The sequence below is a fragment of the Penicillium cataractarum genome, assembly GCF_028827025.1.
Source record: "Penicillium cataractarum strain IBT 29864 chromosome Unknown utg000007l, whole genome shotgun sequence".
Taxonomy (NCBI): Eukaryota; Fungi; Ascomycota; class Eurotiomycetes; order Eurotiales; family Aspergillaceae; genus Penicillium; species Penicillium cataractarum.
Genome location: NW_026622743.1, coordinates 2,780,104 through 2,794,480, shown reverse-complemented (window position 1 = coordinate 2,794,480; position 14,377 = coordinate 2,780,104). Strand labels below are relative to the sequence as shown.

The window sequence follows — 14,377 nt, the reverse complement described above, 5'->3', positions numbered from 1 at the left end:
GGGACACGGTCATGAAGTCCGGCGAGGGCAGAGACAGGATTGCCAAAGCAGAGAAGGTGATTGCATTTGAGATTGAGGGTGCAGGCATTGACGGTATTATGCCCTTTTCTTGTTATCAAGGGAGTATGTGATTATGCCGACAGCCACAAGAACAAACTTTGGCAGAAGTACTCTGCTGCTGCTGCAGCCTCGTGCATGAAGTCACTACTTGAACAATGGGCAGTTGCTGATCAGCTTGGAGAGAAGAATGAGCAACGACGGGACTCCTCACATGAATCCCAAGGCCTTGACTCTGAAGCCATCTCTGAAGCATGCACTGTGACAACTCGAAGTGATGAAGGGTACCATTCGCAACACAACCCTGACACCAGCGATGAGGAACTGCTGCAAGGTAAGTTTCACTTCAACCTTTTATTTCTAAACTAATAGCAACAGTCATGCGAGAAATCGACTCCAGCTTCAAGTGTGTCCTTAAGTCTTTCAGGAAACACCGGCGGTATTTGCCACGGGATGCTGATCTCAAGAAAATAATGAAAGATCAGCGTTTTCTTGTCTCCGATCATGCAGAGTCTCTGTCATCACATAATTCAAATTCCATTGATGAACGTCTTAGATCATCCAAGCCATTCTGCCTGGAGATAGCTCTTGAAATTAACAAAAAGCTTGAAGGCATCGAGGACATTACCATGCGACTTCCTCTGGGGACTAAGGCAAAAGGATAGCCCACTAGTGTAGTGACGACACTCAAGGTGAGTAATATACCGTGAAATTACCTCTGATACGCTCTGTCTGATTGCCATGTACAGTATGCTGTAGAAGACTTGAGAGATTTAGTCCTGAATCTCACATCGGTCGTTGTTCAACAGAGAAGTTCACAGACTTAGGAAGGCCCACAAATAGCCAGAACCCCGGAACGTCGTCAAAAATTTGAGGACTCTCGTGTCATTCAGCAAGCTGCGTACAGCCTCTACGAGGCTATGAGGACGGCCTGTATTGCACATACTGTCCATAATGTGCAGATATCACTTCAGCCAGCCCTTGACGGAACGACAACCCGAGTTCGATTCAATTTCGCTTTTATTAAACACCCTAAAGCACCTGGAAACACGGTCTGGATAGACGTGGACTCAACCATCAAATCCCGTGGGAGCTATTCCGAGCTGGATACCACATCATGCTCTGACGGAAAGCTGTCTCTCAAGAGACACCGAGAGGTTGGAGGAGGTAAATGCTCATCGGCGATACGAAAGCGTGTGCATTTTAAGGATCTACCCGCGCCAAAACAGGTATTTTGCTCAAAAGCAGAAGTCGTTGAAATTCCAAATCTCCATATCCAACGCAATTTCTGCAGGGTGGTCGAAAGAGTCTTAGACCATCAAGAAAGGAATAGCTGCATTGGCCTACTTGGAGACAACGAAACATGCAACCATCTGGCATATTTAGCCAGCCGGGCCAGCATCATGCAAACAGCGACCTCGCTGTCTGATGTCATCTCAAGATCCGACATCACGCAGGAAAAGTGTCCGTCTGGCCAAACATCTCGCTACTGCTGTTCTTTACTACCATTCCACACCCTGGCTCGATATAGCATGGCGCAGCGAAGATGTTCAGCTTTTTAACAGTTAAGAATCTACCATGCAACAATCACAGCATATTATCCCTTACATGACGAGTTCGGTTTCGTCAGAGTCCCAGCAAGCGTCCCCAGGGTACCATCGCTTTATTCGAAATCCTGTTCTTTTCGGACTGGGCGTTATGTTCCTCGAACTCGCTTTCCAGACCCCTATCGCATCTATGATAGAGTCTATCGATCTTCAAGAAGGTGGTGACTCAGATTTTGTTGAATATTTCACGGCCCGCAGAGTGGTAGAGAAGAGCCACGCGAAGATCAGCAAGAGCTTCAGAGACGTCACTAAACGATGTCTGTACTGCGACTTTGGGCATGACAGTGACTTTAAAAGTCCTGCCCTTCAGCAGGCTTTCTACAATAATGTCATTACCGTTCTTGATGGCCTTGAAGATGTCTATAGAGACCTTCAAGATGGCTGATTTTGCTTCAATCAATAGAATATGTCATCATCACAAGTCTCCCTTCTCGATTGCAAGAGGGTATCTCTTATAACGGCAACAGCACAGCGGCTCCCCGTACCTGATCATTTTCTATCAGAACTTGACCCGGAGAAATATCACCTTCCCAGTACCAGTTCCAATAGCAAAAGTCCCATCATGATACGCCACACAAAAAGACCGGTAGTCTGGAGGAAGCCACAGCAATTTTCTTCCGTCGGACGTCAACCACTCCGGGCTGAGAAATACAAATCCGCCACCCCATTCATTGTCTGACTGCAGATTTCCAGATTCATCAGACTCGGGTCGAAGACTTACAGTCCCACGATTGGTCTCCAGGAACTGGCCGTCAGACGAGAAACGCAGACTCGTTATAAACGCATCCAGCCTGGTGACCAACCTTTGTCGGCGCTTCGTCTCTACATGATACAGCCATATCGACTCTTTGGCAGCCAGAGCAATGATCTTGCCATCTGGGGACATGGCGATTCCTTTGATGGGGGAGAGGATACAGACATCCATCCAATTTTTGAGGGGGCGCATATTTAGTTTCTCTTGCGAGAAAGGAAAATCTTCCAAATGTCGCATTTGATCCTCTGTAAATTCCCAAATCGATACTATGGCCCCATCGGATATTATTATCTGCTTGCCGGTGGGAGAAAAGCTCATAAGGCTAACGCTCTTGTCCCAAGAGCCAGCCCATCGCTCTTTGCCATCGTTAACATCCAGAACGTGGAATGCTTTACCATGACTATATGTAATATATTGGTCATTTGGTGAAAAGAGAAGGTCGCAAAAATCGGGAATCTCTTTGGTCCAGCGAATTTGTGGATCTCTCTCGACATCCCAAAGAAAGAGTGTGGTTCCTTCTTCCCAGGTCATTGTACCGTCGCCGCCGCTGTGAACTGTGACAGATGCTACCAAGTTTCCATTCTTTGAATAGGCCAGCTGTCGGACTCCATTTTCATGATGTAGTTTTTGCAGAACCTCCGCTGTGTCCATGTCCCAAAGCCGAATGATTCCATCCCACGCAGTCGAAGCTACTCTTCTGCGAACGGGCGAGAATCTAATCCTATCTGCTGGAGTTTCCTTGGAGAATTCTTCTTGTTCCATTGCGCTTGATGTGGCATCAGAGGTCATCTTCAGCTCATCTGATAGCATCTGACCTGGGTATCCCTGGATTGATCTTGGATCCCAGAGTCGTATTTTGAAGTTGGAGGAAGTCGATATGATCTTGTTATCAGGTGAGAAAGCGATACTGTCGATATGATCGTCGCGACCGAAACTCTGAACCTCTTGCTCTGTTGCTAGATTCCAGAGTCGAACTTTTCCATCATATGTCTTCAATACCATGACCTTGCTATCCGACGACACCATCAATCTTCGAATGGACAAGTCAGGACCGCCCACTTTTTGCTTCATCTCGCCGGTGGCAATGTCCCAGACTTGGATTCCGTCGGCCTGCGTGGCCGTTGCAAACTGCTTGCTGTTGGGGAAATACGCGATTGACCTGACTATGCCCGTTGTGCCATCTATCTGCCGTACGATAGCCCCGGTTCGACGGTCATAAATTGTAGCCCCGTGTGTCTTGGCTCGTGTAGTTGCGACCGTCTCACCATCCGGCGAAAATATGAGCTTTTTGACGTTTTTGACGTTCTCGCCGTATCTGGTCAAGAAACTATGGCAGTCTGGGAAGGTAAAACAGTCGGTTCTGTTGCGAGGTGATCGAAGTGCGACTGCATCCATGTTCGGAGCAAAGGTAGCCTCAAGGACTGTGTTTCCATGATCGATTATCTCGCATCTCTCGCCTGTGATAATATCCCAAATTCGGATTGTCTTGTCTTGAGCGGCTGACACAAGTGTTTTTCCGTCGCTGGTGAACGCGATTCCCGTGAGTACCCCATCATGGCCTATGAGCACCTGTTTTTCCTCGCCTGTTTCTGTATCCCAGAGACGAACGGTCTTGTCATGCGAAGCGGATGCTACCGTACTTCCATCTGGTGAGAAAATGACTATCGTAACCTGCCCCTGATGACCCTCTAGTACCTGCAGACAAGCACTCCAGTTCTTTTCAAGCTTTGGAGTCTGACGGAGCCAGCGAGGAATACATTGACTGAACATTTCTCTGACAATGCATTTGGTGGGAGCAAAGACCAGTGCAGATAAATAAACTTGCAGCGGGGCTTGATCCACAATTGACCGACAGTTCAGGACAAACCGGACTGCATCGTGCAAGAAGGCGCTTGCATTGGCATTACCTGCCTATGCCCAATGAAATTCAAGATTAGTATACGTAAGGAAGCGCGCTTGACCTTAGTACTTACTTGCACAAGCTTTTGCAAGCTTCTTAACATGGAGATAGCCTCAGAAATATTTCCCAACAGGCTTAGTGCTTCAAGCCAATGGAGTAAATGCTTCTGAAGGAAGACAACAGCCTCATGATCATCTGGGATACTTGTCCTGCTCTGCTCTAGATGGTATACCCAATATAGGCACGCATATCGAACGTGGGCGGGCAGTGCAGAATGAATTGCAATGATTGGGACATCTACACGCGCTGCTCCCGGGATCTCGAGGCCACAAATGTCTTCCTTCAAGTAATCACTAGAGGATAGAAGACGAAGGCATCTCATCGCAATTCTTTTGTGAGTTGCTTCCTCGTCGATCCAAAAAGGGTTGCCGTCTCGCTTGGCAGAATCAACTAGAAAGTCCCGAAACGAGAGGTGGAGCAATCTGACAGGAGTATCGATCGACTCAGGAACCGCGAGGACAGAATGAAGAGACACCAGCCTACGACTGATAACTGGCTTGGGGAGGTCTATCAGGTCGGACAAAGAGGACACGGATAGTGGTTCGGCGAGAAGAACGATAGCACCAACGACAACTTTGAATTCTTCCACAAGAGATCTTCGGGCTGACTCTGATCCCGCAATCAACTGATCAAGTATAGGTCGATAGGTTGCATCAAGCTTGTCCATCTCGGATTCCGGGGACCTCGTTTGATATTCCAGGATCTTTGCGAGTTGTCCGGCGGGATCAGACCAGGCCTGATCCCCGATGAAACGGCAGACTGTAGCCGCAAAGATGAATAGAGGGACGGCCATTTGAACAAGCGCATCCAGGTTTTCGCTTCCAGGCCAGCCTTTTGAGAGTTGGAGTTCGGTGGGAGTTATGTTATTGTAATCCTCTTTGATTCTTGTGAGCTCGTACTCCAAGAACGCGGCAATATCATGACTTATGATCGGCTTAGGGATATCATGAAGAACCAGATCCTGGTATCTGCCTTGTATTGACTTGAAGCCGAGTCGAACAGGTAACTCGGGTCTGCTTGTCAGGAAAGCCCGAAGTCGCACTGACTCTAAGCGTCTCCCGAGAGATATTAAATAAATGATAACCCTGATGTCGTCGTCTCGATCACATTCATCAAGCGCATCAATCACAAGTACAACCGTTTTTGTCTTGCTTGGCTGCATGTTCTCCAAAGGCTTCAATATAAGCTGCTCAAACTGCTCGCGGAGTGTTTTGCTAACAATCATTGGGTCGCTATCAACGGCATTGCTGATATCGGTCGCTAAGGCTGGTACCTTGATGGCAAGCTGGGAAGCCACCGTTGTAAATAGTTGACTTGCATTGCCACGATCACGCTCGCCTCTTTTGAAGAAAAAGCTGGCACCAAGTATACCTTTGTCTGAAAAGGTCTGTGCGATCGTCCGTGATACTGTTGACTTCCCTGTACCAGCCATCCCGTTCAGCCAGAAGATACATTCGCTCTCGAGTCCTTCTACCCATTCAACAATCTGCTGGCGAAGAGCCACTCGCGTGTCGGGGTGACATCGAGGATCATGCTCATCGGCGTGAGAATCAAATGCTGCTCCAGTCACCGTGGGAAGTTGTGAAAGACTAGCAGTTTGAGCCATATTAAGCACCTGTGCACTATAGTCCCAATTAGTGCAAGCCAGATTGGGAGAATCTTTTTATCATACGTTTGATCAATGGTAAGTGATGCTGATAGCGCGTCGCGATACCTCTCCAAATTTCTGGCAATTATGTTCACATCTTTACTTTCAAAAGGCCATGTCAACGCACGAAGACCAAATCGACTCATCATACGAGAACTCCCAGCATTGAGCTTTCTGCTCAGCTTTGCTTCAACTTCTGACAATGTCAAAGAGCAGTCATGAAGACTAGCAAGCAAGCCCTGGGAGGTTTGAAGTTTTGCGCCATTTGGACTTTCCAATAACTCTCGACCGCCTTTGAGAGTAATATTCAATCGTTCCAGTTCCCTATTCAAGCGCTCGATATCTGACTTTGCAACTTTCACTTGCTTGGAGAACTGGAACAGGAGGGAAGCTACTTTGGCCGTAAGATCTAACACTGCAAGGATATTTGCCGCAGCCGATACACCATCCATGGTGATCGACCATATAAATGAAAGCCGCCCAATAGAAAAGTGACTGGTCTGGTGGTCATGCAGGGTTTGATAGAGTTCTTTCTCGACTCAGAGCAACTTAGCGGTGTGCGCGGGGTAAGCATAATGGGGTCTGACTATCGCGAGGCTAACTAAGGCCCCTCGCGAAAACTACCTCGCCACAAACTGCGCCACAGAATCTATACATAACGCTGGATATCTTAGCCCATCGTGTGTGTGAGGTTCTCAAAGAGTTCATTCGAGGTTCTTTTCTGTTGAGCGCTCATAAATCTCAAAAGAAATTCATTCCTCCACTTTGGACTCAGAAATTTGTACCGACAATCATACACTCCTCGGTTGTCGCTGTGTGATAGAACATACTTCATTAGCGTTTACTTCTAGTGATTCCAGATGCATTGATAACCCGTGAGGCTCAATTAAAATCCGGTTCTATGAAGTCTGCCTCACTTTGGAAATCGTTCGGGCAGGATATACACTTGGACTAGAGTGTCTGCCTCGGCTCTCTGCTTCGTCGTGATCACCTTGTGCAAAGAGGCACCAGATAAATATGTCAACGGGGTACTCCAGAGGCTATACGTATATTGCCCCCGTGGAAAGATTGGTTCGCTTTAACCAGGTTGTACTGTACTCTGACATCTGATCAGGCAACTACCACAACCATAAAAGAGGAATCATCTCCGCGAACCATTTCCGACACTAACCCACGGGGCAGACCATGGTCCTGGGAAGCTGAAACACACACAAGTTACAACACGGGAGGCCGTTGACAAGTTGACAGGTCAAATAATACTCCCGACGACTGGTCATTATTTTTTCCAATGCAACGCAATAGCAGCCAATGCCAGTCGGCCATACAGGGTCAATTCGCGAGTTTCTTTTTTCTGACAGGAGCGCTAATGCAGTGTCTAGGTCTAGAACCGAGTATGCCCGACCGGAGAATGCTAATTAATGCTCGAGTTGTATAGCTGATTGGTTGCCGTTGAATCCTTGTTCTTTTTAATTAGCCGCGTTCAACTCTAACGTTGACTATGCGCCCGGTAGTTGTGTTTGTTTCGAGGATGCGACCGAGTAGTGCTACACTTGTTAGGGTACTTGTTATAGTATAGCAGGTAAACAAAGAAACACAAAGGCTAGACCAGGGGGTTTCCCGATAACACCCCAGCGCAATCACGTCCCAACCTGTTGAACCTTCATCCATAAATAAACAGTGCTAGGAAAAAAAAATTAAAAAAAAAGCTCGCCTCTCGTTCGAAGTGGGGACCTTGAATGGATCTCGCGGACCGGGTGACTCCATTCTGTCTACCCCTTTTGCGTTACGCATGGATTTCCACACCTTCGGACGCCTTGAATTTTAACCCAAAAAGAGCCATACACACAAGAATGACAGGACGAGATATGCTAAGAAGACACGAAGGTTCGGGTCATCTGGAGGACGCCAGAGATCAGATGCAGTGTGATAGGAACCTGAAACAACCCCCAACACGGACCATCAGACCACGGGCGCATTGAGTCTGAGCTCTCCCATTGAACGAAATTACCAGCGACGATCACCACCGCCAAACATCACGCTAAGATGGACTGGCCAACGCCCAGTGTGGTGTTCAATAGGGGTCATTGTTCAAAGGGTAATTATAGGATTTTATGCATCTTTAAGTAGGTAAAAGATGACAAATTATCAAGCTTGGTTGGATTATGGAATGAGTAATTATGTGTATTGGATGATGGCCTCTATTACATGCCGTAGCACAGGCAGGGCAATTATGGAATAGAGTCTCCTCAATTACGCTAGAGCAGCCCTCCTTTTCCGGTTCGAGGATGCTATCTAATTTATTCGATTCACTAACGACCTCCATATGATTTAGTCCTTGATGTTGGCGTCGCCAAGTCTGTGATTGGGTTTTTAGTCAGGGCTTTTCTAAGGTTTCTTTAATTATCTCCGCCGTAGAGTGTACTTTTGCATTGTTATAGCCGACGATATTCTGGCGGAGCATAGTTAGGCTGTAGTATTTACTACTAGCAGTTCCCCAACTCTTATAGTATTACTACTATGTGCTCCAAGACTGGAAGACGGAATAGGGGGAGGGGCCAGATCTCGTCCAAGAGAGCTCGAGCTGAGTGATTCCCGGGTTTAAGTGGAACCCTGGAGGATCCGAGGTTTTTTTTTTTCGTCACGAACGCCTTCCCCATGCTGGAGTCTGCGGCCGATCCTATCATGTTCGACTCCTTTTCTGGCTTTCTGGGAGGATTTCGCCGAGATTACTATGACGCCTCTCGCGTTTTGAAAAAAAAAAAAGCTTTCTTTCTTTTCTTTTTTTTTAACAAATTTATTTCTTTCTTTCCATTCTTTAGTGGTCCTTTGTCCTTGTATTATGCTCTTGTTTTGTTTTATCTATTCTAGAACAGTCGCCAACTCTGGTACGACTGGGGGGTTTCGTATACTTTCCATGGTCGACTCTCGATAGGTTCACGGCTGTCATATACTTTCGAAGCCGAAACCCTGCGCCACATTGTATCTAGATATATGCATAGTCCTGGTATATGCCTATCTCGAGTTCTAACCATCTAGGTTAATATACGTACGTTTACGCTCTCTGCTAGTCCAGCTAATGTCCGTTAGTGTCTTGGATGGCAGCTTTCCAGTGGAGCAAGTCGCATCCTGGGCTAATCGGGTTGGCTTTCTAGCTTCCCCATGGCCCCCCCTTTAACGACGCTTCTCCGTCCACTAGTACCCATTGGCTACGACTGCTGACCGAACGAACACCCCCCTGTTCCTCTTTTGGTGTTTTTCTCTTCTTAGGAAAACGCGTATCCCGAGGCTGATCAGCCAAACTCTCTGACCCTCTCGGATCGCGGCCTCGTTCCATCATCTCTGACTACTTCCCAGAGATCGTGCTCTCTCCAAAACGGGAACTCGGTCCCTCTTCTAGCTCCCCCCGGAATATTTTGGCTCGCTGTTTCGCTGTTTCGCTGTTTCGGACTTTGATCGCGGGTCCTTCTCTTCGAAGCTCTCCCCTCCACCCCCCCATTTCTCCCCAGTCTCTTTTCTCAGGAGGCGGCAACATCTGATCCATCTATCACGCTTCCTTTCTCCAGCTCCTCCCTTCAATTGAGGCGTCCTGCATTTATTTTTCCGTAAGTAGATCGATGGCAAATCCTCCCGTGCATACGGAAATCGCCTGCATTGCGCTCCCCTCGCGCTCAGGGCGTACATCCCGCTTTCCGCGCTGCAACCAAGTGGCTGACTGAATGTTGCACCGCAGCCACCTTGAATTGATCTTCCTTGCGCTTGTCCGACACGATAGAGAGAAGGAAAAAAAAGAAGAGACTGGTGCAAGACAGACAGACACCACTTTAGCCCCCCTGGCCCAACGAAACGAGCAGCACGATTTAATTCCTTTCCCCCTGAGACCCCACGACTTTTTCCGCTTCTGCAACGAATGATTGAATTACGGTAGACGGTCGATTGAATGGAACTCGGCCGTGTCGTGCTCTGGTTAGCACAGGGACCCGACTTTCCCAATTCTCCCCAGGCGATGCAGTGATCGTTCCAAGTCGAACTGCGCAATTTCGACTCGAGATGGCAACCGACTTGCAATCCCCCATGGCCTCCACGGCCCAACCATCTCCAGCCCCGTCCTCCACCCGGGCTCACTCCAAATCCAGATCGAGATCTCGACCGGCACGACGCCGACGAGATTCCTCCCCCGCACCGCCTTCCTCTCCACCGGGTCTGCCAACACCCGCATTCTCGCCCGATGGACACAGCGATTTGGACGACGAGCTCGGGGAGGAAGATACCCTTTCGCCATTCGACGCTCGCAGAATCACGCCTACCCTCCATGCCTCGCTCGTATCGGAGATCCTCAATCTCCGCCGCGAAGTCGAGAGTAAAACCAAAGCCATCGACGTGCTAGAACAGAGTTTAGATGAATCGAGGACGGAAACGGAAACGCTGGGCGAGAATTTGTCCCGGGCGACTCGCGAAGCGCGCTCCCTGAAACACCAGATCCAGTTGTTGGAAGGTGGGACGTCATCGGCGATGACGGAGTTGGCCCGCGAGCGGGACGAAGCAGTGGAGAATATCAATGATGTTCGCAAAAAACTGGAACAAACGCAGAAACGGGCTCGAAGTCGTGAGGAAGAAGCGGAGCGAACGCAGATGTTGTGGGATCGCGATCGCGACACGTGGGAGAATGAGCGCCGGAATTTAGAACGCAAGGTCCACGTGGTGGAGGGCCGGTTGAAAACGGTCCTGAATGAAGTTGCGGCCGCGCAGGAAGCGGGTACGCTTGTCTCGCAACATGGCGAGGATGATGATACGGAGAAGGATAAGACGAAAGGTAGCGATACTGCTAGTGTGGCGTCGAGTAGTCAGGGCCGGCGACGCACGAGTATGACCAGTGTGACGACCGATGAGGGCGACAATGACGCTCATTATCACAATGTTCGGTACTCGGTTATGAGTATGGCGCCTGGCAAGGGTGATTCGGGTTTGAATCTGGCTCAGGAATTGGCATTCGACGAGGAAGAGGAAGATGAGTTTGTCGCGTCTGATGACGATGAGACTCCCGCTTCGCCAGAGGCACTTCCCGAGGAAAGGCCGTTGTCCGTACATTCGGCAGCATCGCATGATATTTCGTCAAAGGCGCGGAGGATTCTGGGTCTTTCGATGCAGAGTAATGCGTCGGCTATTGCTGCGGAGTTCCGTGCGATGGAGCCGCTTAGTCCTGTGAAAGTGGACAGTCAAGTGGAATATCGCGATACGGGTATCCAGTACTCACCACCACCGTCGCCTGAATCATTGGTTGCCGTTGAGGATGTCGAGCCTGTGCCTGCTGATATCCCAGTATTGGAAGTCACGACTGAGGAGGATGACGAATTGTCTGAAATGAAGGATTCCTCCACACTGACCATCGAAGTCGAAATGGTTTCCAGCTCTTGCCAGACAATCGGCGAGCTGCCCAGTCCCCCATGGACACCCAAAGTTCCTGAATCGCCGGTCCGTCCTGCCGTTGAGGCGACCCCAGAGCCAGTTCAAATGGCAACTGCTTCGACACAGACCGATCACATACCCGAGGTTGAACGAGTCGCTGCTGGAAAGGCTACATTGTCGCCCAACGATGTGCCCGCACAAATGGATATTCCAATGATTGCCATTCACCCGCCTGCTTCTGAGCCACCTTCACCCCGCAACAGCGTCGTTCTTCCGCCGCAAACCAAGAATGTCTCGGTGCAGGCCAATTTCAGGTCCGTCGTCGAAGGCCGATCTGTTGCCATTCAGACCGAGGAGATTCGCATCGACCAACGACCTGTCAAACTCCCTGCCAGCCTCCTACCCTCCGCCATTCCCGATCTTCCTATCCGATCCGAAGTCAAAGAACCCGTCTATCAACCATACCGTCCACCCGTACCTCCACCACGATCTGCCAAGAGAGAGCAACGGCCATTTGCGGCTGAACGACCTGCCAAACCACCACGTGCGCAGCCTTCAGAGCTCGTGCAGGCTTATCCGGGCAACAACGACAACGGCCCGCTCTCGGACGATTTGGTTTCTTCTGGTCTGCGACGACCCTTCCGCTCCAGCAGTTTGTTCGCTGGATTTGAACAGCTAAGTGACGACGAGGATCCCGCCGCCGAAGAGCGGGATATCTTCACGGACGACGAGCTGCTCAACCGTCCATTCGCATCTTACACCCTCCGCCGTGGCAAAATGGTCAATGCCAAGTCACGACCCAGTCTCGACGAGATGGCTCTTCCTGAAATCGATGAGCATCTCTCTGATCCCGAGTCACGCCCATCTGACGTTGCTCGAGGCTCACGGCCCGTCCTCCGATCCGGTGCAAGCGCTACTTCTGCTACCCGCCAGCCTGGTATGCGCAAAATGGCCATGATTTCCAGCGGTGCGGCAGCACATCAGAAGACGCGCGCTCGCAGCCCTAGCGAACCCAGTCTCGAAAGCGGCAGCGCGGGATCCAGCATCGCCCCTCCCTTCCCTGTTCCTATCCGCCTCAGTTCTCGAAAGAGTGGGCTGAATGGTAGCGATGGACCACCAAGCCCAACCCGCTCGGCGAGACAGTTCTCGGACCGTGGTGCGCGTGCAACAATCGTGCGCCGGCCAACTCTGCGCCGAGTTCGCTCCGCAGCAGCAATGTCCAACTCGGATCTCCCCGAACGTCCTGAAACCCAATCATCACCAGCACGCTCTGCATCCTCTTTCGTTTTGGATAGTCCATCTTACAACCCGCCTCCAATGCCGTTCGATGATATCACAGCTCCTCGTGACCGACGCAATGTCCAGAAACGGGCCTCGCATCGTGCAACTGGATCTACGGGTTGGAACCATGACCGGCGGGACTCGACGGGTGGCGTGCAACCAACTAGTGTGGTTGACGCAATTGCTCAGACTATGGTTGGCGAGTGGATGTTCAAGTACGTCCGTCGCCGCAAGTCTTTCGGCATGGGCGAGTCCAAGGATAATTGGGAGGGCAAGAACCCTGATGAGGTATCGGCCAACATCACCAACAGTGGTGTCCGACACAAGCGATGGGTCTGGCTTGCACCATATGAGGGTGCCATCATGTGGAGTAGCAAGCAGCCGACCAGCGGGCCTGCATTGCTGGGCAAGAGTGGCCGAAAGTGTGAGTGCTGACATTGCCAATCAATCCATAACAAAGTATACTAACCTATCTTCCAGTCACCATTCAATCCGTCCTCGATGTGAAAGACGACAACCCCATGCCTAAAGGCAGCACCACTCCCGCTCCCTTCAACCGTTCCATCCTCGTTCTTACGCCCCAACGCGCCCTCAAATTCACCGCGCTCACCGTAGAGCGCCACTATGTCTGGCTCACAGCCCTCTCCTTCCTCAGCCACTCTTCAATGGGCCTCCAAGACCTCGCCGCCATCCCCCCAGCGCCTCAAGAAGAGGCCGCCTCACCACCACCCCACGCCGCCCTCCGCCGCAACCCCATCCGCGACTCTATCCGCGTCGCAAAGGGTAAACCCCGCCCAATGCCAAAGGGCAAACGATCCTTCCCCGGCGCACTAGTGCCCGAAATCCCCTCCGCAGGGGACCTGGACAACTTGGCTGCCGACGCACCCCACGTCCCCCGCTTCTCGAACCACAGCAGCCACCATCATACTCGCAAACGCAGTAACACGGCTCCACGCCCGCCCGCGTTGCACGCTATCCGCAGTTTTTCCAGCCAGGGAACTGTGCCCTCATCGCACAGCGGGACAACGGGTTCAAATGAACCGTATTTCTCGCCCGTGGCGCCTCCGGCTTTACCTGCGGGTATCCGAAGTGGTCGAAGCAGTATTAGTCGTACGTCGGAGGGGAGTGGACGTACAGCGAATACGGCGACAAGTAATATGTTTGATGTCGGCACTGTTCGTATGGAGGCGTTCATTGATCACCATGCTGAGCAGATTAATCGTCCTCGGGCTGTGCCGTCTGTGAAACAGCGGCATGCGCGGAAGACGTCTAGTCAGTGGAGTGCATATGATGGCCGGTCTGTGGATGAGAGTGAGCTTTCTTTCCGATCAGATCCTTTCAGAGGGTTCTAGTTGGAGATGGCCTTTTCTCGCCTTGATTATAACTTCTCCTTCCTTTTTCTTCTCTTTTCTATCTTGTCATTTGGACGCTTTGCACTCATGCAACACCCGTATATATATCCCTTTTATTCCACGTGTCTTTGCACTGACCAAGACACTGATCACCCTTCTCTAACCTACATACCTTGCAATGCTCTTCTCCTTTCTTTTATACTCTTTTTCTTTACTTTGTTCACCTTGACACCCCCTTTTGAGCGCTTGGGCATTCTTGGATTATGCCCATTCGACCTTTTTGCTTTTGACCATCTTGATACCATTGTGCGACAG

The 14,377-nt window shown here is 50.3% G+C and overlaps 5 protein-coding genes across 5 annotated transcripts; 4 read left to right on the top strand and 1 right to left on the bottom strand.

Moving 5' to 3' along the window:
• Nucleotides 1-11: 11 nt before the first annotated feature.
• On the top strand, nt 12-722 carry N7496_008572 (uncharacterized protein; the record flags this gene model as incomplete). Its single annotated transcript, XM_056701491.1, has 3 exons — nt 12-123; nt 188-391; nt 436-722. 3 exons carry the CDS (start codon nt 12-14, stop codon nt 720-722), a joined length of 603 nt encoding a protein of 200 aa, XP_056553554.1.
• A 76-nt stretch (nt 723-798) lies between these two features.
• On the top strand, nt 799-1,619 carry N7496_008571 (uncharacterized protein; the record flags this gene model as incomplete). The annotated part of the gene is made up of 2 exons (XM_056701490.1): nt 799-805; nt 889-1,619. The coding sequence occupies 2 exons, from the start codon at nt 799-801 to the stop codon at nt 1,617-1,619; spliced, it is 738 nt and encodes a 245-aa protein (XP_056553553.1).
• Nucleotides 1,620-1,635: 16 nt separating this feature from the next.
• Nucleotides 1,636-2,049, top strand: N7496_008570 (uncharacterized protein; the record flags this gene model as incomplete). Its single annotated transcript, XM_056701489.1, has 1 exon — nt 1,636-2,049. The coding sequence occupies one exon, from the start codon at nt 1,636-1,638 to the stop codon at nt 2,047-2,049; it is 414 nt and encodes a 137-aa protein (XP_056553552.1).
• A 114-nt stretch (nt 2,050-2,163) lies between these two features.
• Nucleotides 2,164-6,478, bottom strand: N7496_008569 (Vegetative incompatibility protein HET-E-1; the record flags this gene model as incomplete). Its single annotated transcript, XM_056701488.1, has 3 exons — nt 2,164-4,329; nt 4,392-6,000; nt 6,051-6,478. 3 exons carry the CDS (start codon nt 6,476-6,478, stop codon nt 2,164-2,166), a joined length of 4,203 nt encoding a protein of 1,400 aa, XP_056553551.1.
• Nucleotides 6,479-10,073: 3,595 nt separating this feature from the next.
• N7496_008568 (putative nuclear migration protein) lies at nt 10,074-14,062 on the top strand (the record flags this gene model as incomplete). Its single annotated transcript, XM_056701487.1, has 2 exons — nt 10,074-13,134; nt 13,191-14,062. The coding sequence occupies 2 exons, from the start codon at nt 10,074-10,076 to the stop codon at nt 14,060-14,062; spliced, it is 3,933 nt and encodes a 1,310-aa protein (XP_056553550.1).
• Between the last annotated feature and the right edge of the window lie 315 nt (nt 14,063-14,377).